The 24,031-nt window shown below is 38.8% G+C and overlaps 1 protein-coding gene across 7 annotated transcripts in view; it reads right to left on the bottom strand.

The window, feature by feature from the left end:
- LOC136864298 (transformer-2 protein homolog beta) overlaps nucleotides 1–24,031 on the bottom strand; it is a 290,867-nt gene that overhangs the window by 101,194 nt on the left and 165,642 nt on the right. For 5 of the 7 annotated variants that reach the window (XM_067141094.2, XM_067141097.2, XM_067141098.2 and 2 more), the window contains exon 6: nucleotides 18,087–18,131. The exons of the other annotated variants lie outside the window; for them this stretch is intronic. In XM_067141094.2, the coding sequence (XP_066997195.2) occupies nucleotides 18,087–18,131 (45 nt within the window). The remainder of the gene's footprint in view (nucleotides 1–18,086; nucleotides 18,132–24,031) is intronic. 7 annotated transcript variants of the gene reach the window in all.

The following is a 24,031-nucleotide window of genomic DNA, read 5'->3' as shown; positions in this document are numbered from 1 at the left end:
TCCCGCCACCACTTTGTCCAGCACAAATCTCACATGGAGTGACTGGGATTTGAACCACGGTATCCAGCGGTGAGAGGCCGACGCACTGCCGCCGGAGACGCGGAGGCCACAGTGTTTACCTGTATGATATTACTGTCAATGCCCCGAGGGAAAAACATTTTATAATCTTTTTTATGTAGTATTCCCCACCCGGCTTATGAAAATTCTGGGTAGAACACTGCTACTTATGGATCTAAAAGTCCTGAGGACCAACATTTATTTGCAAGGATGAAGACTTTGAAAAGATAAAAACACGTTGACTGTTCTTTTACTAAAATATTGTAGGCAAAGCGTTATTGTTATTTGCTTTACGTCGCACCGACACAGATAGGTCTTATGGCGACGATGAGGCAGGAAGGGGCTAGGAGTGGGAAGGAAGTGGCCGTGGCCTTAATTAAGGTACAGTCCTGGCATTTGCCTGGCGTGAAAATGGGAAACCACGGAAAACCATCTTCAGGGCTGCAGACAGTGGGGCTCGAACCCACGATCTCCTGAATACTGGATACTGGCCGCACATAAGCGACTGCAGCTATCGAGCTCGGTGTAGGCAAAGTGTGAAGAAGAATCTTCTGATATAAGTAACTAGATTGCTGAGTGCACAGTGTATGATGCAGCTGAGATAAATCAGACCACCACCTTGTTGAGATGTCTTCAAAACCTCACGAGACAAATTCAGTGCATAAATGCTACTCTGTTAATTACAAAAAATTAAGAATAAACTAGACAATTCAGGTCCAAAAATTTTTCATAATGGTCCGTATTGAACTGGGATTACAGTAAAAATAGGTATATTTTGGTTCCACCTTTTTCAATACAAAAAAGATTTTTATGTGAATTACGTCACAAGTCGTTCACAAATAGATGGTACTAGTTTCAACAAGTCATCAGCATTGATACAAAAGGCACAAGTTTCAAATCCCTAAAATCAATATAAAAACACATAACTAGAAATGTAAAATAGCTAATGTTAAATTAAAGTGTGATAAAAGTTTGGCACAAAAACTTGAGTCTTTTTTATCTTGATGTGTAGAGCAATGAGTTAAGTATTATGCACAAGTTTTTGGTACATTAGCTTGAGGGATCTAAGCCTTTAAATGTATGAAGGCTTATGTCTATTTGAGAGAGAAGTTAAAATAAATCATCTATGTAATGAATAAAATTCTGTTTTAGGACAACAGTGGTATTCGACGGTATCATAAAAGTCTTTGGTCAGGTGGTTTATGAGGTGTTGATGTGAAGGTCATAATTTCTATAGAGCCATAGTTGGATTCCCAATTCGATGTAGGACCAGAATGACCTAATAAGAAAATAAGAGCCGAATTAGGTATGAGAAAGATTAAAATATATTTTTTCTTTTTCCTCACTTACCTCACTCATCTCTGAAGTTTTTGTGCCGAACTTTCATCACACTTATTTTAACTAAACATTAGCTATTTTACATTTCTTGTTATGTGCTTTTATATTGATCTTAGGAATTCGAAACTTGTACCTTTTGTATCATTGGCTGATGACACAGACTTCTTGTTGAAACTAGTACCATCTATTTGTGAACGACTTGTGATGCAATTCACATAAAAAACTATTTTGTATTGAAAAAGTTGGAACCAAAATATATCTATTTTTACTGTAAACTAGACATGGAACAATAAATTATACTACAAAACTAATTGGTGGCTTGTGAAAGTTTTGGAAATTCAGTGCTATCCTATACCCTTGGGATTCAATAATAATAATAATAATAATAATAATAATAATAATAATAATAATAATAATAATAATAATAATAATAATAATAATAATAATAATAATAATAATAATAATAATAATAATAAAACAACTGGCAACTCAAATTTTATAAACTAACAGTTTTCCACTGTTCCCTGAAAGTCACAACTCTATTATATATATAACTCATTCCTGGAGGCAAAGTCTCTCATAGTGCATTGGCACTGCCGGTGGCTCCAAGTAGCCTACGTAGTGGCCTCAACGGTATGCACTAGCCATGCGTCTGGTGGGTGTGCTATTTACCAACTGATGAGCCCAACCTAGCACAATGGGGAAAAACGCTGGCAACCAGGAATGAGTTCGCTGGAAAATTTGTCCAATAACGGACCAACTATATTGGTATAATGTCCAGTGTATCGTTAATGAACCGTGTGTGTGTGTGTTGTGTCTCACTGCTCCATGAGTGTGCCACTCAGCACTATCTGCTGTGTGTCAGCTGAATCGTGTGCCGTGAGCTCGCCGTTCCTGTGAATCAATTCACTCGGACACTTGAGAATCGATATGTTGCGTGACTTACGAGTTTCATGTCCGTATTGACTGATTACACATACAGATAAGAAAGGATTTCCACCTTATCAATACTGTTAATTGTAAAAAAAATTTATCTTACAGTACCGGTTTCGACCTATATGGTTATCATCAGCTGAACATAGTTTGTACCTTTACATATATGTTAGGCAATAATTGACATTACCCTGTCTAAAGGGAAATAACATATCTGAATGTGTCCGAATTGGGCATACTAAATTTAAAATTGTATATGCGTTATTTGGTACGTGGGTATAAAACTGTCTTCTTTAAGACTTGGAATTTGACTATGCAACTTATTCTAATGCTTAAATCTAAGTTGTATGTATAAATACAATGAACACATTAAAATACACTGGACACATTAAAATATATTAAAACAACATGTGTGAAAACACTTCATAGGTTTGAATATGCTTGTATAGCGTATCTCTTCATTTGACTCCTGTGTTAGAGTTTCTATCCATCGCTGTGAATCAATTGGTGCTTGTGATCGTAGGTAATGATGTGGGTCTCTTAAAATGTCCTATTATTTGCTTAAAAGATGTCTTCATGTGTACATATAATAATACACTTTCGTTGTTAACAAGATCGGGCTATGTGGATAAAGGTAGATATGTGCAGCTCTGCTGTAAGTGGAGTCTTGCTCTTCGAGTTAAAAGCAGATCATGAGGTCCTGGTCATTCATGAGTTGTTTTTCTCAGATTATGGTGGAGGCTCCTTCCTCATCTATACTTGTGTGCAGGTGTTATAGTTATTATTGTTGTCGTGGCTGGGTTGCGTTCGATCTGAGAGCTTGCCGTGTACACGGCCCATCCATTGAAACTTGCAAAATATTTCCTAAAGGTAAGGAGAGGCGATGTATAAACCCATCTAATAAATCATCAGCAGTTGCCTGCCTAAAAGTATACTATTCCAATGCCTTGTTGCATTTTTTTGAAGATTTACATCCCAAAACCTTACACACAAGTCCATTTGTCCTCTTTGGATAAATTTATTTAACAATTCATCAAAACAAACAAGGTAGTCAGAGCAGTGATATAAGTCATTCTGCAAACTTTCTTTAAAATATGGGGCTAATCCATTATTTATAGCATCGGTAGCCTTAGTCTTCCCACAGAAAAGTTTTGAGCAATTTTACTGTCAGGAACATTGTTCTGAAAGCTGCGGAGGTTTCATCACAAGAGTTCAGAGACATCTTTCCAGTGACAACCCGGAGAGCCCATATGGCTTCAGCCGATTTACCATCTTCATTCACATTGAAATCTTTAAACTCCTTTGACTTGTTCCTGACACTGCTAATTCCTTTGTAGTTGTGGATGTAGTGCTGTCTTGGCTGCGTACCTTGAAGTGGGGATGGAGTAGAGGTATTCTTTGCAAAGAAGGAAATTGTAGGCTGCGAAAACTTAACTTTCATGTGTTTTATATGAATAGGTCCTTTAGCATAAGAAGTGACTGCTTGTTAACACATATTACTAAGTTTGAAAGATTTACAACACACTTTACAATGTGCTGAAGTTGCATCATTTACCAATACGTCCAGCCAACCGCTCAGTTCGGGAAAAACTGTACTGCCTAGCCAAAGTTTAATAAAAGTTCACAGCTTGTTAGCCATTGTCATGAGTTTCAAGAAAGCATCCTAGATCTGAAATAAAAAAGAACGTAAAAATGGTCGAAATAAATGACACAAGGGGACAACAAAAATTGTAGAATTGTTGTGCACTTCTTGTGAAAAAATACCTGAAAAAGAAATGCCACAATAGCCTGGGTTACAGCAGACTATAGCCTAAAAATATCCCTGAAATCGATCATTGGGGAAGATTTCCACGATTTTCCAGATTTCTTGTCTATTTCCCTGACTTTCCAGAATGTGGACACTATGCATCTAGCACTGATAAAGAGTTTTCGCACACCCTCCTTGAATGATTTACCAGAACGTCTGAGGGTTGAAGTAATGTCAATCCACCATCAATCGCTGCCAAACCGGTTTTCATAGTTTCCGATAATTTCTTAGTGTCTTCCATCAGATGGCCATGAAAACTAACATGAGAAGGGCTGGGCTTCACAGGAGAGACCCTGCTAAATTTCCACAAACAGTTCGTAACAATCTTGTATAAGTGCGTGTCCATCCACCCTTTTCCTTGGATACAAAAGTGGATTCCTTGTGGAAATTTTACTTTCAGCATTGTTTTTTTCTTTTCAGAACAACGTAAGATGCAAGGTTTCTGACATCAGCTGTAACAGAAAACACTGCAGTACATCGTTTTTGCTTCCAGTACTGTGCAAGATAACACACTCTCCCTTTCTTTTCAACTGTTTGACTTTGTGCATATTGAGTCTGATTGATCCCTCATCTATGTTTCCAATTTGGGAATGCAAATATTTCTTCACTTTCTGCTTCCAAATCACAAAATTATAAAAACCTGTCTTTTTGTTTGAAATCATTCATTATTCCATGCCATAATGATGTCCTTTGTCGAACAGAATGTCCATTTCTCCTCATAAAATTAACAATCCAGCCTCAGCTAACCTTAAAATCCGAGACTTCGATCCCATGTGCCACAGTTATTTCTCATCCATTAAAATAGAACTTTTTGCGAGAAACGGCATATACTGTACTTGTGTAACGAAATCATATATTTCTGCAGATCCTCCTCTACTTGCAGAAACTTGCCAAATATTTTGGGATGCAGAATGCTTTCCAAGACTTGTTGGTCACCGTAAGTACAGTTTCCTGACTGACAGTGGCGCACGTTGCACTCTGACCCTAAAAACTTGTGGCCCGCTGCCGTATCCCTGTGTGTTCTGTGTAACCGATTACCACAAGGTTATATGAAGTATTGCTTGAATACCTACTCATTGTGGATTAACAAATAATCTTGTTGAGATCACAGAATATAACTAAACCCAAAACAATCATAAAATATGGTTGGAATGGTGCATCGCTAGTCAGGTCAGCATTAATTCACTCGCTGAACTAGTGCAGTCATACTTCTTACTGGGTGATAACAGGAAGCTGTGCAGTATCTGGAATAACATGTTTTGCATTAGGAAGGCTTCTATTCAACCTCTATTTCAAAATACATCCGGAACTGCACAGCAAATCATCGAAAAAGTGGGTGTGTTAAATACAAACATTTCATTCCCCCAATTCGAACAAAAAAAAAAAAAAAAAAGAGAGAGAGATTGGGGTGTGTAAATTATGGAGGTTTCTTAATTGTGCGAGAAAATACATATATATCCACTAATCATCATAAGCTAAAGTCAATACACACTTGCAGTATATCATCCTGAAATTTTTATCAATTTCAGATGTTCTAAATCATAGATTATACAACTGTAAGTGTTAATATATATATTTTCTTTTTTTACAATCTGCTTTACGTTGCACCGACACAGATAGATCTTATGGCAACGATGGGATAGGAAAGGACCAGGAGTGTGAAGGAAGCGACTGTGGCCTTAATTAAGGTGTAAAAATGGGAAACCATAGAAAACCATCTCCAGGTCTGCCAACAGTGTGGTTCAAACCCACTATCTCCCACATAAATGCTCATAGTTGCGCACCCCTAACCACATTGTCAACTTGCCCTGTTCATATACACTGACTGACAGAGCAAATGCAACACCAAGAAGGAGTGGTCAGAACTTTATGCCAATTGCAGGGTAGACTGACGTCACTGAGGTATGCTCATGATGTGAAATGCGCCGCTGTGCTGCACACGTAGCGAACGATAAATGGGACACGGCGTTGGCGAATGGCCCACTTCGTACCGTGATTTCTCAGCCGACAGTCATTGTAGAACGTGTTGTCGTGTGCCACAGGACACGCGTATAGCTAAGAATGCCAGGCCGCCGTCAACGGAGGCATTACCAGCAGACAGACGACTTTACGAGGGGTATGGTGATCGGGCTCAGAAGGGCAGGTTGGTCGCTTCGCCAAATCGCAGCCGATACCCATAGGGATGTGTCCACGGTGCAGCGCCTGTGGCGAAGATGGTTGGCGCAGGGACATGTGGCACGTGCGAGGGGTCAAGGCGCAGCCCGAGTGACGTCAGCACGCGAGGATCGGCGCATCCGCCGCCAAGCGGTGGCAGCCCCGCACGCCACATCAACCGCCATTCTTCAGCATGTGCAAGACACCCTGGCTGTTCCAATATTGACCAGAACAATTTCCCGTCGATTGGTTGAAGGAGGCCTGCACTCCCGGCGTCCGCTCAGAAGACTACCATTGACTCCACAGCATAGACCTGCACGCCTGGCATGGTGCCGGGCTAGAGCGACTTGGATGAGGGAATGGCGGAACGTCGTGTTCTCCGATGAGTCATGCTTCTGTTCTGTCAGTGATAGTCACCGCAGATGAGTGTGGCGTCGGCGTGGAGAAAGGTCAAATCCGGCAGTAACTGTGGAGCGCCCTACCGCTAGACAACGCGGCATCATGGTTTGGGGCGCTATTGCGTATGATTCCACGTCACCTCTAGTGCGTATTCAAGGCACGTTAAATGCCCAGCGCTACGTGCAGCATGTGCTGCGGCCGGTGGCACTCCCGTACCTTCAGGGGCTGCCCAATGCTCTGTTTCAGCAGGATAATGCCCGCCCACACACTGCCTGCATCTCCCAACAGGCTCTACGAGGTGTACAGATGCTTCCGTGGCCAGCGTACTCTCCGGATCTCTCACCAATCGAACACGTCTGGGATCTCATTGGACGCCGTTTGCAAACTCTGCCCCAGCCTCGTACGGACGACCAACTGTGGCAAATGGTTGACAGAGAATGGAGAACCATCCCTCAGGACACTATCCGCACTCTTATTGACTCTGTACCTCGACGTGTTTCTGCGTGCATCGCCGCTCGCGGTGGTCCTACATCCTACTGAGTCGATGCCGTGCGCATTGTGTAACCTGCATATCGGTTTGAAATAAACATCAATTATTCGTCCGTGCCGTCTCTGTTTTTTTCCCCAACTTTCATCAATTTCGAACCACTCCTTCTTGGTGTTGCATTTGCTCTGTCAGTCAGTGTAACTTAGGCCTAATCAATCTCTAAACAGTATGTTTCTCCTCCTAACCATTTATGCATTACAGCTATTTTATGCGGGTGCTTTGTCTAGTTCACGGGAGTGATAACTTGTATTGTCTGTCACAACAGACTTGGAAGTTATAGTGCAGATTAACTGCTTTTTGAACTTCAAGAATCTACCAATATCCATTTCCTGGTGGTTGTCTTTGCTACTGTCAGCATGAACTTAACCTATACGAGAAACCTTTCAAATGGGAAATTCTAAGCCATCCTTATTATCAGCAACAGTTGAGAGAGAGAGAGAGAGAGAGAGAGAGAGATGTCATTATAACGGCTGCCAGATTAACAAAATGTTCAGAATAGCGAAATTATTTTAGGCCCCTTCCCCTTTTTCCTATTTAATGCGTGTTAAAATATTACATTTTAACAAATTTCAAATTTTCAGTATAGCGAATTAAAATGTAGCCTTTCTGCTTATATTTAACATATTTTCCTTCAAAATAAAATTGAAATTCATCCTGTTTTAATCGTTGCGTATTTTGCACAATGTCTCTATACAGCTAATACCAGGTGGCACACACACACACTATACAACACACAGGCGTGTATAGGTTTCATTGCAATAATTGTTCCAGTGTTTACATTGGACAGACCGGGAGATCATTCAATATTAGATATAACGAACATATCAATGCCATAAGACACAAGACATTTTCAGCAATAGGCCAGTATGTACAGGAATATAAACAATTTTCATGGTATTAACAACGATGTAGACATCATTGAAACAATGAACAAAGGCCTACTATTCGACCTAACGGGGCAATGTTACATTACATTAGATCAATATTACAATCCCAATTACAATCTAAATGATCTTTCGGAAAAACCCATAATTTTATTTGACATGCTTATTTCAGTGATAAATAATCTAAAAATTCCTAAAAATCAACCAGTACATAAAACACTACGCAGTACGCTGGCTTATTATCCCCAGCAAAGCCCACGCCCCCCTGGCATGCAGCTACATGCTACCGCAACCTCTCCTTCCCCTACATAATACGCCCCGCCTCACAGCTGACGCCTGCTGGCTGTCGCTCGACACTTCGTACTCAGTTCCTCATTCACACTACACGCATTCATATCGAGCTAGATGTGAGTTTCATATATTATTATTTTCTTTCTAAACTACTGTGTTTGACTCTCGGTAACTTAATATTTAATTTTCGCAATTCCTTTTTTAGGTCCGTGCTGGTTCGAGATCAGGTTTAATCTGACCAATTCCACCTGGCATTGAAATAATATTCAAGATCTCAGCCATAAGCCTCGGCCAATCATTAACTTACTTTGAACAATATTACGAAGCAGTGTTCAAGCTAAAATAAAATATAATATATCAAAAACCAGATACTTCTCACGATAGTCAAACACAGACTGTTTCAGAAAATTTTCTAAAGGAAAGTAAAAACTTGTATATGATATCACCTTTACAGTTATATATTATAATGAACCAAAGAACAACATTCTAGAAATTGTGTATCACCATGACAGATGTTTTGAAGAACTAATAATCAGTTTTATATGGACATCCTTGTATTTTGCTAGGCCAAATTATAGACATTTTTAATCACCCTCAATAATTTTGGACGCACAAGATAATATTGTGTTTTTTAAGACATTATTTTCTATAGAATAATTGGTATTTGTCACTTAGCCACATTTTAATGTACATATAATGATTTAAGATTTGTTGTTAGTATAGTATGCTAAGCATACATTTTACACTTCACTGATAGTATTATATTTTTATTTTTCTAATATACCTTGCAATCAATATCTCAATGGCTGATGATGGCACATTGGATGCCGGAACTGGTCCCATAATGTATACCATGATACTTTAAATAAACATGTGATGTTTTAATTGAATTATTATGTTAATGTATTGAATAGGTGGAAACCTTTAACTTTATATGCATTGTAAATCTCGAGTCAATATGGACAAAAAATGAAATTCTTAATATCAAATACAACACACAGGCGAAACTACCCAATTACAATTAAGGGGATGGTAAGCAAACGCATCACAATTCTGTCGACCGGGTTGCCTACCCAAACAGCACATGAAGATTATCTTATTCAGTTTTATTACCAGTACTGAAGTCATTATGTAGGATTAATTTCATATACATGTAACTCCAATTAAAGCCAATTTTCTATTAATAAAAATATCTTCAAATATTGGGGTGCGCAGATTGGATTACAGTATTCGCGTTTACAGGATACGGTTCAGGTAACCATTTTCCATACATGTATGCAATGGGTCGAGCTGGATATCTATTTCAACATACCCAATACGTGAGAAGTAACGCTATTGGCTGGGTAGAAATGCCACATTTACTATCAACCAATGAACATTACGGTTTCACATCCCTACACTCAGTACTGCATTTCTTTTATTCAAGTCTCATGACACGTTCATTGTTTATCTTTCGTTTGTAAAGCAACATGTGTATTAGTGTGCCAGTTAACTCTCTCGCCAATATGGATCAAAAGAAGCGAAAGAGCCCTTCCAAGTCGTGAAATACCATACTAATGAAAACAAAATTAAAATCTGTCAGAAAGTGGACTAGGCGTCCACATCTTGAAGCACGCAGAGGTCGCAAACGTTGAACTTGCACCTTCGAGTTTCAACTCGATCACTTAAGTTGGTCGAAGTTTTGTTTGATTCAAAATGGTGGCCAAAGTCATTCCTGCCAGTCACACATGGTCGAGTGTAACCTCCAATTCACTGTCAAAGAGTGTGACCAGAGAATACTATTTAACCCTTTCCCGCCCATATTAAAATGCAAGTTTTCCCGAGAATTAAAGCAATTCTTATCAGCCATCATTATGATAATGCAGACATTTATAAAAATGTATATTGTACAAAAACTAGAAATATGATTCTTTCACCAAATGAAAGTCAACAGTACATAGATATAGGAAATGGGTGCATTGTAGAATTTAATTTAAAACTTCAACTTCTCTTTGTTGGTGGAAAAATAGAAAGCAATCGGATTTGCACAAACACAAGTCGCATTGTTTACACATAAAGGCTGACTACACATTTCTTCCAGATAAAGTCCTGTTTTTGTCAGCAGCACACTTCACATACGATTTTACCCTGCCAGGAATTTTTACTATGGAATGGAATTGTTTCGGAGATGTGGCTGCGCCAGGAAGACTTCTTTTTCTTCCTACTCATTTGCGGCAAGTGAAATTCCCAATCAGCTGTTTGACAAGTTGCGTCCTGAATTCTAGCTGTGTTGTTCCATGTCTACTGTTGCAGGGTCTATTACTTTGGTCAAATACAATAAATGAATTCACTACAGCAATGTTTATAATGAAATAGAAGATACACTTCCACCATTTCACTGATGGTCTGCCAACTTCGTAATATGAACGTGCTTAATCACTTCGGTCAACTCCACCCATACTTTTCATGTAGTTGTGTACAATTTCTGGTGCTTGCACATCAATTCTTTCATTGCCATGCCCCGTTTTTTCTTCAGGGTTAAAGAAACTGCAAGGTTACTGTTGGTACTGAGGAAAGCAACGTCTCTTTTATCATGCCAGACTGTGGCAATGACATCTCCAGCTTGCAAAAATTTAGAATCCCCTCTTTTCATCTTCAGGCTTTTGGTATTTTTGAGGGGTAAGGGCCAATCTTTTCTGTTAGTTCTCGCTGTTCCACAACCATAAGTCTTATTGTCATTCAATATTGACAGGAGTCTTGGTGAAGTGAAAAAGTTATCAAAATATAGGTGATGATACTTTCCCCAGTATTTCCTACTCAATTCGTGAACAACTTGTTCACCTAGCAGCAAATCTTTATTCCTCTTTTGTTTCTTTCCAAGGTAGAAATCAATGTCTGAAGTATAACCTGATATTGTTGCCAAAACCCAAGCTTTCATCCCCCATTTGGTAGGTTTAGACTTGATATACTGTTTTATACCTAACCTACCCTTGAAAGCAATCATAGCCTTATCAACACAAAGTTCCTTTTCCGGTTTATAGATTTCTCTGAATACTGCCACAAGGTTGAGAATTGGTCTCACTTTGTACAAATAATCCGAATTGTCCTTATCTTGTTCCTCTTCTGACACCAAATGCAAATATTTTGTCAGGTCTTTGAAGCGATTTCGCGACATTGCCTGAACTACTAAGGGGCAAAGGGCAAGACACAAGGTCGCCTGGCCAATACATGTGTGTGTCACGAAACTGAACAATACCCATATAGATTAATATTCCAAAATATACCCTTATTTCTTCAACAGAAGTATCCCTCCATTTCGTATCAACTATACCTTTCTTACGCTGCAAGTAAGGAGCATGCTCATTCGTTTTCCGGGCAATTAAATCGAAAATGTTTTCATCAAATATAAGGGAGAAATACTCTAATGCTGTACTACCCCACAGGAAGAGAATGGCAAGGTCCTACCTCTTCAGTAAAGTCCGCCGGTTTGACGTAAGACAATGTGTTTGTCCACTGAAAGTTAAGCCTACAATCTATGTCATCACGCATGTGTACGTCATTTCCTGAAATGTCGGCACTTTCATTTTCACTTCCCACTTAACTCACTACTAACAGTTTCACAGTCAGAATTATCGTTCACCAAACGTTCAATGTCGTTATCGCATAAAATATTTTCATGCGAATTAAGCGTCAACATGTTTGTTTACGATATGTCACTGCCTTCCATATTTTGTGTTCTAATATGCCTGCCAAGGTTTTAAAAGAAGAAAACTAATATCTTTGGTCTCTAGGAAGTGCACATGCTAGTAACAGTAAGTTATATTTGTCTATTGGCCGATAGATGGCTCATACATGCGACTAGAAGTACAAGTACGCTTTACTACGCTATGGGGGGGGGAGGCCCTAAACTTTCGCGCTACGCATTACTACGCTATAGGCGGGAGAGGGTTAATTACCCCCTGCTCCGAAATAAAAGGCTTCTACTAACATTTTAGATAAAGTGTGATCTGCAATAATACTTGGATATTTTTATTGACACCCCTGCACAAGTTTTCATATTTGTAGTTTGGTGTTTTTCACAACTTTTAGTGCACTTGCTATTTTATGAGCCCCAGCAGAAAAAGTTTTCATATTTGTTTTCTCGTGTTTTTCACACCTTTTAATAATACTTTCCTCTCATCTTTAGATATGGTAGATAGAGTTTACACTGTACCCACGGATGCCTTTATGTCGGAAAAAGTCTTATTTAGTGTTTCTATATCCCTGTTGGATAGTTTTTATTCATATATTCAGTAGTACAATCTTTTTTGTTGTCCCCTGTAGAAACGTCTTAACAAGGTTTTACTGTGTATCATAAATGTCCCAAAAGAATACTAAAACTACATTATTCCTAAGTCACAAAATAAACACATCCGTAAGTTCAATAGTAAATTTTAGCAATAGTCCAACCTATATGATGGCAAAGTTTATGCAGATTTTTTTTTAAAGAAACATTTTAAGTTTACTTCGAGACCGGTACTCAACAACATAATTGAATTTTGCAACAGAACCAAGGGTTTTGAATTAGAGGAAAGTAACACAAAGTACCATAAGTAACATAAAAGACATGTATTCCAACATACCAATTTCTAAAACAATAGATACAGTAGAACCTCGATAATTCGAAATGGGTTAATTCAAAATCCCACGAAATTTGAAGAAGCTCTCGTTTCCGGAAACATGAGATACAGTTTTGCATGTTATTTAAATTGTTTAATTCGAAATACGGATAATTCGTAATTCGAAGTACAATGTCGGCCCCATTACCGAAATTCAGACTTTTAATTCGAAACTGCCTTTACATTTTAAAACAATAGTATGTTACAGGGCAATTTCAACTCGAAATTTACCCACGTCATAATAGAACGCGTGTTCCGGAATGTGGAGGGGTAGCTTTCCACACTTACACTCACTTCGGTGGGTCTAGAGTGCGTTTCATGATTGCCAAGTTGAATGAAATCGGAATTCTTTTGCATTCAACCTTTTAAAGGAACGCCGTAATATCACGCAATAGGCAGTGTGCGGGAAAACAGAATGCGCGAACGCTGGCGATGCCAACAGTTGAAGAAAAAGCATGGCTCATATAATAAATTCGTAGGCACCGAACAATACGGTACTGTAATTGCCGATGAAACTGCATTGCTTTATTTTAATGCGAGCCCAAACAGTCTTATGTTTTTAAAGGAGAAAGTGCCAGCCGGCGAATCATACAAGGGTGGGGGATGGGGTCATTGTAGTGCGTTGCAATTGCAATGCACATGGAAGCGAGAAACTTTATCCCCTCGTCATAGAAAAGTTCGATAAGCTACTATGTTTTAAGGGCGTCGGGCACTTTCCATGCCAGTACAAAGCATCTGAAAAAGCAAACAGTACAGATATCAAAAAAAAAAATGCATTTGCACAGGGGAACCAGCGTAATTTATCCTCGTCTTTGAATTGTGTGATATTTTTTTCTTTCGTTGCGTGAGGTTATGTTCGTCAGTGATTTATCCAAGTGCATTATTTGAACATTGTAAATGCACCTTGTTGGATACATTTTGGAAATAGCTTTTCCATGGCATTGGAAAGGTTTAAACTGTGAATCGAGGTGATTGCATGTATTAATGGGTCTTAGAATACTTTGTGACGCGGCAAGTGTTTACATTTCTGAAGTACGAGAGAAGTGCAATGGCGGGAAATCGTACAAGGATAGAGTCATAGGAAAGTTTGATTTTAAGGGCATCGTGTACTTTCTGTGTAAATACAAGGCATCTAAAATGCATACAGTATAGTACTCCAATGAATAAAGCACTTGCACATGGGAGCCAGCATAGATTTCTCCTCGTCTCTGAATCGTGCTTTTTTTTTTTTTTTTCCTTTCTTTCTTTCGTTGCGTGAGGTTATATTTGCTTGTGAGATATGCAAGTGCATTATTTGAATACTGTAAATGCACCTTTTTTGATACATTTTGGAAACAGTTCTTTTTTCATGGCATTTGAAAGGTATAAACTGTGAATCAAGGTTAACTGCATGCAGTAACGAGTCTTAGAATATTTCGTAACACGGCAAGGGTTGGTACTTCTGAATTGCGAACTGGCGGTTAATTCGAAATCACGTAATTCGAAGTCCGATTTTTGAGTCCCAACGACTTCGAATTAACAAGGTTTTACTGTATAAGTGATAAGAATCTGTGTGATGATTAGGAGGATGTGCCTGAAAGTGTTCAGCAGAGTTTGACTCTAGTGCAGGCAAAAAAAACATGGCACATAGTCTTCAGGATTTTCTTCTGGCACGAAGTAATGTGCCAGAATCTGGGTTAAATTCAAGTGCAGTGGTTGCTGACTGCCTTGAATATTCGTTTGTTTGGGAGTGTTCAGAAGAAAATAGCAGACTTTTTCAAAATATAAAGTCGAGGACATGATGTACCGGTACAGGGTAAAATTTGAGATGCTGAAAACTTCTTGCAAGTATCTGTACTTTATATCATTACTTCATGTATATATGCGTATCCTAATTTTCCTCTCATTTAATAAATATAGTATCTTGTGAAAATTCATGTTGAAATAATGTACAGTAGATTCTTCAACAGGTTTAGCAATGGGCGAGTTCTTAAGAATTGTCTTATTTCAGTATAACAAAATTTTACTATAGCTAATTAAATTCTGAGGTCTCCAAAAAATGTTTATACTGGTATTTTTCTGTATTAGCAAGTTACATCACGATATATTACGGGCCTCCCAGTTTCCCTCCTGTCTTTCATTTTATATAAAAATTCATTCCTCTTGGTTATGATATCAGTGCGCTCCATAGTATGCATTTTTCCCTATCTACAGTAGCTGGACATAATTTTTCAACTTCTTGACTTGGGCCGAAATGTGTACTCACGTATGTTCTTTACTGCACAAGGAAAGCTAGGATGCATGACTTGTAAGACATCAGCAGCTATTTGTTATGACTAGAGATGGGAATCTTAGGCACGAATAAATTAGAATGCAAATATATTTAACCAACGAGCGAGTGTCATATACCCGCACGACTGTTCTACGGTGAGATTTGAATATATATTCGCAATCTGAACTATCAGAGCCCCTAAAATTTATGCAACTCACTGCCATAACTGTAGAATGGCTAGATTACACTTGAGCCAAACACGCCTGCATTCCGACCTATTCGTGCCTATAATTCCCATCTCTAGTTATGGCCGCAACTACTTCGCTTGCTCGTCATTAACAGACCATCTTTACACCGGTCTGTTTTCAGACCAACTTTGCTTTACGGGAGTGAAAGCTGGCTGGACACAGGATATTTTATTCTTAAATAGAAGTATCAGACATGAAAAAAAGCTACAATGATTACTGGTACAAACTGGTGTGTGCGTGTGTGTATGTATGTTAAATGGTGTCTAGCAATATGATGTGATTAAAATTAGCAATAGTCTTATTGTTCAAAAACAATGAAATAAGAATATTTAGTTTTCTAAAATTACACCACTATAATCTCATATTTAAAGGAAATTGCCCAACTAAGAGAAACAAAGGAATACTTGTTATCGCTAAGCACTGTGCTGTGTAACACCAACCATAGCACACTTGGCAAGTTAAAGTACAGCTCCTTGCAGCCTGCCCAGGAGCTGTCTGCTTGGGATGGTAGGAATCCCCTGCTCTCCCTTGCCTGTTCCACTGAAGGGGAAATCTTCAAATACTAGGTGGGAAGAATCAATCAACTTGCCAAACAGACTTTAGCCTCTACAAATTGAAGCCATTGTCGTAATGACAAGCAGATATGGTTGTGGAAAATCAGAGTAGAACTGAAGGTTCATGAAATGGACTACATTGCACAAAAGTCCACTGAGACCACGGAAACAGAGAATACGAAAGCTGTTGCTGCGGCAAGAGCTGACCAATACCAAGACCCGCACATCAAACTAGACACCAAAGAAAGCATATATTGCCTGAGGAGAACAAGAACCCAGAACATCGAGCAAAAATGTGCCTGAAGAATTTTATTGAAGTGTGCTTTACATTGCACCGACACAGATAGGTCTTATGGTGACGGCGGGATAAGAAAGGGTTAGGAGTGGGAAGGAAGTGACCATCGCCTTAAAGTACAGTCCCAGCATTTCCCTGATGTGAAAATGGGAAACAACGGAAAACTATCTTCAGGGCTGCCAACAGTGGGATTTGAACCCACTATCTCCCGAATGTAAGATGATGGCTACGTGACCCACCTGCTGGCAGATTTCTGGTAGCTATTTGAGCGGTGGAACATCACGTTCGGGTGGCTGGTTTACTACGGTTTTCTTAATGGCAACGCAAATTGAAGCTGTTCCTGTGAATTGGATTATGAGCATGATAGTCATAACTTTATGACCACTGATGGTAACTATGCAGACAAAATGCTAGTGGAGATGCACCAAGAAAGAAGAAAGAATGTATATTGCAATCTTTAACCTAGAGAAAGGTTTTGAATGTCTTATGTACATGCCAAATTGGAATGCACTTGTGATCAAAACTTGTCAAAAGTACCTTTGCAAACTGAGAATGTTGTGAACACTACCAGTAGGGTACATTACGTTGTCAGTACCTCGTAAAGCTTGCCAGTGAAGTTTGGCATCCACCAAGGATCAGCACAGACACGTGCCAGTTATATGCCATGTAGATGCAGATACTGCGGAGGGCGATGGACATCACCATAACAGATGGCTTCAGCAAAGACAAAATTCATCAAGAAAGGGGCGTTATATCCATCATAGAAAATGAGCGAGAAAAGTTTGCAATGGAACGGCCATGCTGTACATCCAACACCTGACTGACTGATCCCCAACCCTCAATCTCTATACTTTGGCCTCAAATTTGATGCTCAAGGCCAACGCCCATGTGGACGACCAAAACACCAGCAAGAAGCAACAAATGTATACTTGAGGACTATTGGACAAATGATGCCCAAGACTGTGAAAAATGGCATTCAAAGATCCAAAACGTGCACACCGCACGAGCAGGAAAGCGAACAGAAGTAGCTGCATTAATTATAATTTTCACTGTCCCACTACCACAAACAAAATCTGATCTATCACTTTAACAGTATTTTTAAACCCAAGATCAAACTGATTAGATCCTAGACATACTTCAAATTAGACAAACAATATATCACTGCTTTTACGTCCCACTAACTACTACCATGCCTTAAGGGTAACCAAGGTACTGTCATTTTGTCCCAGAGGAGTCCTTTTTAGCAAACTGTAAAACTACGAATATGAGACTGGTGTATTTTGCTGACCTTCAAATACCATCAAAATGAGCCAATATTGAATCTGCCAACTTTAGATCTGAGCCACTCAGTCCGGCATATCTGAAATAAAGATCTCCCCATGGTTCTCAAATGCATGGAAATAAAAACAACAGATAACAGAGGAAAAAAAAGGAAGAGATAGTAAAAGAACTGAGAAACTCAAACTAGAGGATCAAGCCAACTACCGGGGAAGAACACCACAAATGCGAACTATTGTCTTCGATTCTGAACTATGAAAATACACTTCTATTGCTAAAATACTAAAAGCTCATGCTTCAAAACTAACACAACTCATCAGTAATTCTGACACACACCAGTTCGGTAATCTATTATCCAAGACAAGAACAACTATGTGTGCGTATATATATACATTATAATTAAAACAACTCACTTTTCACCCTTCTCTCTACCCCACTCGTTCCTGCCATTTGTGAGACTGAAACAAAGAACATAACCAAGGTAAGAATGCTCTACATGTGTTTCATTCAAAGACAAATTAAAATATATTAAGGGATAATCGATTAGGATTCTGTTGACTGATTACAGGGAGTACTGAAAATATGTACATGTTTCTACAAAATAAATTATTCTTACTAGAAATCAATATGAAATTAAATCTCTGTGAACTGCCGTGCAATACCTAATCACTTCATTGCTAGACATGTGCGGAAGTGTGTGAAGGAAAGGGAACCAGGGTAGTGTGTTATCCAGGAATTAGGTTCAGGCTGATGTTGAGGAAAATAGAAAGGAAGGAGGATGTGGTAGTTTTTCACGTTGCTACCAACAACATAAAGCAAGTGGGAATATGTACCAACAAATTCGGGGATGTATGGGATCTGATTACGACAGCATTAGAGATGTTGAAGGGAGCGGAGATTGTAGTGAGATACAGTGCAGGAGGGATACTGACGGAAGGGTGACTGGGAATTTACGTGAGTCTATGGAGTTGATATGTGGGAAACAGGAGGTGAGATTTGTAGATTCTAATAAGTGGGTAGGAGTTAGGGATCTGCACTCAGATGCCCTTCAATTGAACTGCAGGTGTAAGGTAAGGAGTTTGCTTAAAGGGTTATAGCAGGTACATTCAGAGAAACTGCGTGGACTAAGGAGCGGTGATAAAGAGTACTTTTTTTTTTGCTAGTTGCTTTACGTCGCACCGACACAGATAGGTCTTATGGCGACGATGGGACAGGGAAGGGCTGGGAGTGGGAAGCGGCCGTGGCCTTAATTAAGGTACAGCCCCAGCATTTGCCCGGTGTGAAAATGGGAAACCACGGAAAAACATTTTCAGGGCTGCCGACAGTGGGGTTCGAACTTACTATCTCCCGAATACTGGATACTGGCAGCACTTACGCGACTGCAGCTATCGAGCTCGGTGATAAAGAGTACAGGGAGATGGAAGTCCAGCAAGGATGAGACAAAATAGTTAGTGTTAAACTGTAAAAGTAATGTAAGGAAAGAAACAGAATTAAGTAATTTAATGAATATATTGATAATGTTATCTGTGTTACATCCAACTAGTTACTTTTACTGTTTTCACACAACAAGATGCCAGAATTTAGTCTCACAGGAGTTCTTTCTAGAGCTAGTAAACCTACCGTAAGAGGCAAACGTATTAGGCCACCTTCAAATACCAACAACTGAGCTGAGATCGAAGCCGCCCACTTACAGATAAGGAGGCCAGCACTCAACCCCCATTTAAGGATATATATTTATCAGGTATTGTAATAGGAGTTGAATCATGGTTAAAAAATTATATGGATGCAGAAATTTTCTCCCAGAACTGGAATGTTCATTGCAGAGACAGGACAGAACTGAAGAGAAGGCTAGTATTCATATTAGCAACAGAAGAATTTGTAAGCTACAGAAAAAAGTTCAGGATGAGAAACACGAAATTCTAGGTGTAAGGCTCATCTCCAAAGAGGCAACTTTATATTTTCTTTAGTGTACAGACCTGAAAGGGGCACCGATGTGGAATTATTTGCAAACAAACTTCATGACTGTTCCAACTGACTGAACAAATTCTTAGTTTTCAATTCCTGGAGAATTCTTATTTATGGGAACATCTGTCAATACATAAAAGACTAAGCAATTAAATCATGTGATAAACTTAGCAATATAAAAATCTGGTACATGTCACGACCCGATTAGGTCTTATTGAAATGCCATCTTCCAAATGATAACATTTGTTGAACAAATGAAATATGTGTTTAATATCATTAGCAAGCAGTATTGTAGTTCTATGTTGACAGAGAAGTCTTGTAAAAATAAGAATACGTATGCTAATAGAGAACATGAACGGAATACTAAAGAAAACCTCCAGTAGGTAAGTGAAATGTGAAAATACTTACTCCCCTTTCCACCAGTCTCTGGGCTCTGACATATCACGTTATGTTGATGTAATAACAAACACACTGGCAGTGGCCAGGAGCTGTTGTCGAATGAAGGGTGCGGAGAAAGGGAAGAGAAGGAATGTAAAAGTTTGTCGGTCCCATGATGATGATAATGATCAACACTTCCCTTTTTCCAGCTAACAAAGGTTGGGGGCAAATACTGTTCCTCTATACTTCATCCTGTCTCTGCAATTCCCCATCCAACACTGTGTTCCAGTCTAGGTTCCGCTGTCCTATGCTGATCATTAGCCCTGGATTACTAAGCTTTCGTCTGCCGGACGACGTGCACGGATATTAGTAGCTCCCAATTCCCCCTAGTGCAAATATATATGCTTCACTTTCTCTCTAGCTTCCTTTGTGATGAGTCCTGACCTTGTAGAGAACAGCTGTGTCACCGTAAGTTGCTTCTTTCCTTCTATATGGGGACCCCATCGTCTGAGGTGTAAATGCTTAGTGACAACATTACTCTTATATTTTATACGTAGTCGAGCAGTTATTTATTTATTTATTTATTTATTTATTCGTTAACTCTGCATATTCTAAAAATAAACAATAGCTTATTGCACACTGTGACAATGAGTACTTCCATTATTAACATCAGGAATATATAATTTCGTTGTTGCGTTCTCATTAGCTGTAAGGAATGTAACCAAGGATAATTGGTTTACCTCCGTCCCACTGGCTGAAGACCTTTTGAAACCACCGAACTCTCTGAAAGTTGTAGGAACAATAAGCAAGAATAAAGGAGATACCTCCTGAGCTCCTTGAAGTGAAGAAGCGAAAAATCGGCATGTCGATGTTTTGTTTTGATGGACCAAAAACCAGGGAAAGCAGGGTAAAGTCGTTCTGCTATCCACTACTCACGAGGGCATAGAAATAAGGGATAACAGTGGCAAACCTGCAAATATTGAATTTGATAACGAAACAAAAGTGCAACAGACTCTTTCGTACAAATGTGTTGCAGCATGTACTGCAGTAGAATGACCCAGCACTGGCCTCTGTGTGTATTCTTCACTATGATCAATATGTTCTTAGTGAATGGATATATTTTGTTCTGCCACAACATCCTCTGAAAGGGAGAAAATCCTATCTCGAGAAGGACATTCGTGCAGAAAAATATTTGGACCAATACACAGAGATGGCATATGGATGAAACGACCTACTGAAGAGCTGTACCAGCACACTGACAGACTCACAGACATGATCAGGAAACGCAGACTAACTTTTTATGGGTTCATACAGAGAATGGACAGCAACAGACTTACAAAGAAAATCTTTGATGTAGTAAACAGTTCAAGCAAGAAAACAAATTGGTATCATGAAATAGAAGAGGACTTAAGGCAGGTGGGGATCAACAGGCAAATGATAGCAGACAGAAAAGAATTCAGAAACAAAATTAGGAATACAAAATTTATAGTAAATCAGAAGAGAAGACAGGAACATTGTGGACAGAACAAAGGAAACAGGAGCACAGCCAAAGGATGAAGAGATTTTGGGAAGAGAAGAGGAAGAGAAAGAAGTGATTGTGTCATCATGAGATATTAGAGTTCAAACACTGTCCATAAGGGCAAAAATGAATGAATGAATGAATGAATGAATGAATTGTAAGAGTTATGGAAGGTTTTTCGTTGTAGTCTCGTAGATGAATGCTTAATGATAACGTACTTCATAGAAGAGCTTAGTAATCTAGGGTTATGGAGTCTATCCATTGTAATCTTGGTCTTCCTTATCCTCTCTTCACCCTGATCTGTCTTTCCAGTGCTTATCTCGACAGTCTTTCTTCTTTCGATTGCCTGTAGTCTCTAAACTATCTCAATCTGTTCTGTTCCAGTTTATCATTTAGTTTTTGCACATTTAGCTCTTTTCTTATGTCTTCAATTCTCCCTCTATCCCTCCTTGTCTTTTGTACCATACTCCTCAGGAATTTCATTTCAGCTTCCTGTACTTTACTCCCATTTCTCTGAATCACTGTCCAGGTTTCTGCTGCATATGTCATTACAGGTAAGTAATATCCCTAGAACATAACTTCTTTAGCCTTCATTGGTACATCTTTATTCCATATTCATAGCTGCCAACTTTAGAAATAAAAATAGAAAGATTCTTTAATTCTTGGATTTCATCACATATATTGTGCCATGGTCTAAATGAAAAAAAGGACAGGATAAAACGCATGCATACCTACATTTACAATGTGATTTGATCATTAAATTTAAAATCTTAAATTTAAAAGAACATTAAAATGGTTACAAGAAAATGTACGTAATCACTCTGTTACGACACATACATACGAATAATAATACAGTCGAACCTGTATATCTCGAAACTCCATTAGACTACTCAAATTTTCAGTATCTCTAACTTAGGTTTTCCGGCCATCTGTTCTATTCTTCAAGTGTATTTATTTCTCTATTCTCGAAATTCGGTTGTACGAATTTCACGATTTCTCGAAGCAAAAATTTCCTCCCTTCAAACAAAAAATACTCTGTAACTCGAATTTTGTGCAACATTAACTGTGCAATACGGCATTTGCAGTTTATGAGGAACAGTTAACAAGTAAAGGAAGGGCTCGAGTGAAGCTGGAAATTAATATAACGGGAACCGAAAAACTCGAACTTCTAGTGATCGGCAAAGCCTCGCCGTTTCTCGGGTGTCGATCACCGGTAACATACGAAAGCAAGTCCAGAAGTCGCGGATGAGAAGCTCCATTTACAAAACTCGGCTGCGTGGTATTGACGAAAAGTTTCAACGTGAAGGGAGGAAAGGTTAACCACAACAAACAGAAGAGACTAACGGATCTTCTTCCAAACATGTTAAAGGAGCTATGTTTCTTATTTTACTACTGTATGTACTGTATCCTGTATTCTAAAAAGTTACTTTAATAGGGGTTATAATTAAAATTATGCCGTGAAATAGAGTTTCTTTGTATATTTTGAAGTAACGGTACCGTTAAATATAACGTATTCAGTAAAAGCCCATAGATACATACGATTCAATTATGTGCTATACATGCTCAAAAACGGTATTCTCTATATCTCGAAATTTTGATAACTCGAAATAAAATGTATCTCCCAAGGTGATTCGCATACCGTAATAGTTTCCTTTATTAGACTGTAAAATGAATGGAAATTTAATTTTATAGGTAGATCTGAACACTTGGAGATAACGTTTGTTAAGTTTTTTGGCCATAACATGAAGAGAAAATAACAGAAACTGTCACCGACACAACTCCCTGAAATACATTAAATTCATTAAAATTATGAGGTAAGAACAAACAAAAATGCCGTGAAATACGCAAAACTACCACATACAAAACAGATAAGTATGCTCATACATTAACATACGACTTTAACACGGCGAAAAGCACAGAACTGCTAGAAAAAACACGTGGCATACAATTCCAACCAAATTACGCTCAGAAATGATGTTAATAGTGCGCGAACCACACATTAAGAAACTCATTCTTTCATCCCGTTTAACAGAGTCGCTAGCGCAAGCTACCCTCTCTTGCTTGTAGGACGCCTGTCGTCCCGAATCCCCAGCCGTAAAGCACACATGCTGCTGTAGTGAGCAGGAAACCCGATACGCGAAAGCGACGGACGATACACTCGCGAAATAAAGCATAAAATAAAATCGCTTGAAAATGAGGTTGGGTAAGTTACACAAGCACATAATAATTTATCCTTTATCCTAGGGGAAGAGTACTGACTGTACTGGAAGTTATATTGGTCAAAAATAGGAAGAATTAAAAATAAATCGGAAAATCGGAAGAAGAGTTAAAAAACGGAAAGTTTCCGGGTAAATCGGAAGGGTTGGCAGGTATGCATATTAATCTCTGTACTTGGTGGTGAAAAGCACTCCCCAGTTGTATCCTACTAATTTCCATATCCAGTCTTCCATTTTCTGTCAGTTCACTTCCCAAGTATTTGATGTGTTCTATTATTTC

The sequence above is a fragment of the Anabrus simplex genome, chromosome 2 (genome assembly GCF_040414725.1).
Source record: "Anabrus simplex isolate iqAnaSimp1 chromosome 2, ASM4041472v1, whole genome shotgun sequence".
NCBI lineage: Eukaryota > Metazoa > Arthropoda > Insecta > Orthoptera > Tettigoniidae > Anabrus > Anabrus simplex.
Note: the sequence above shows the minus strand (reverse complement) of the source record. Positions and strands in the feature narration are given on the sequence as shown.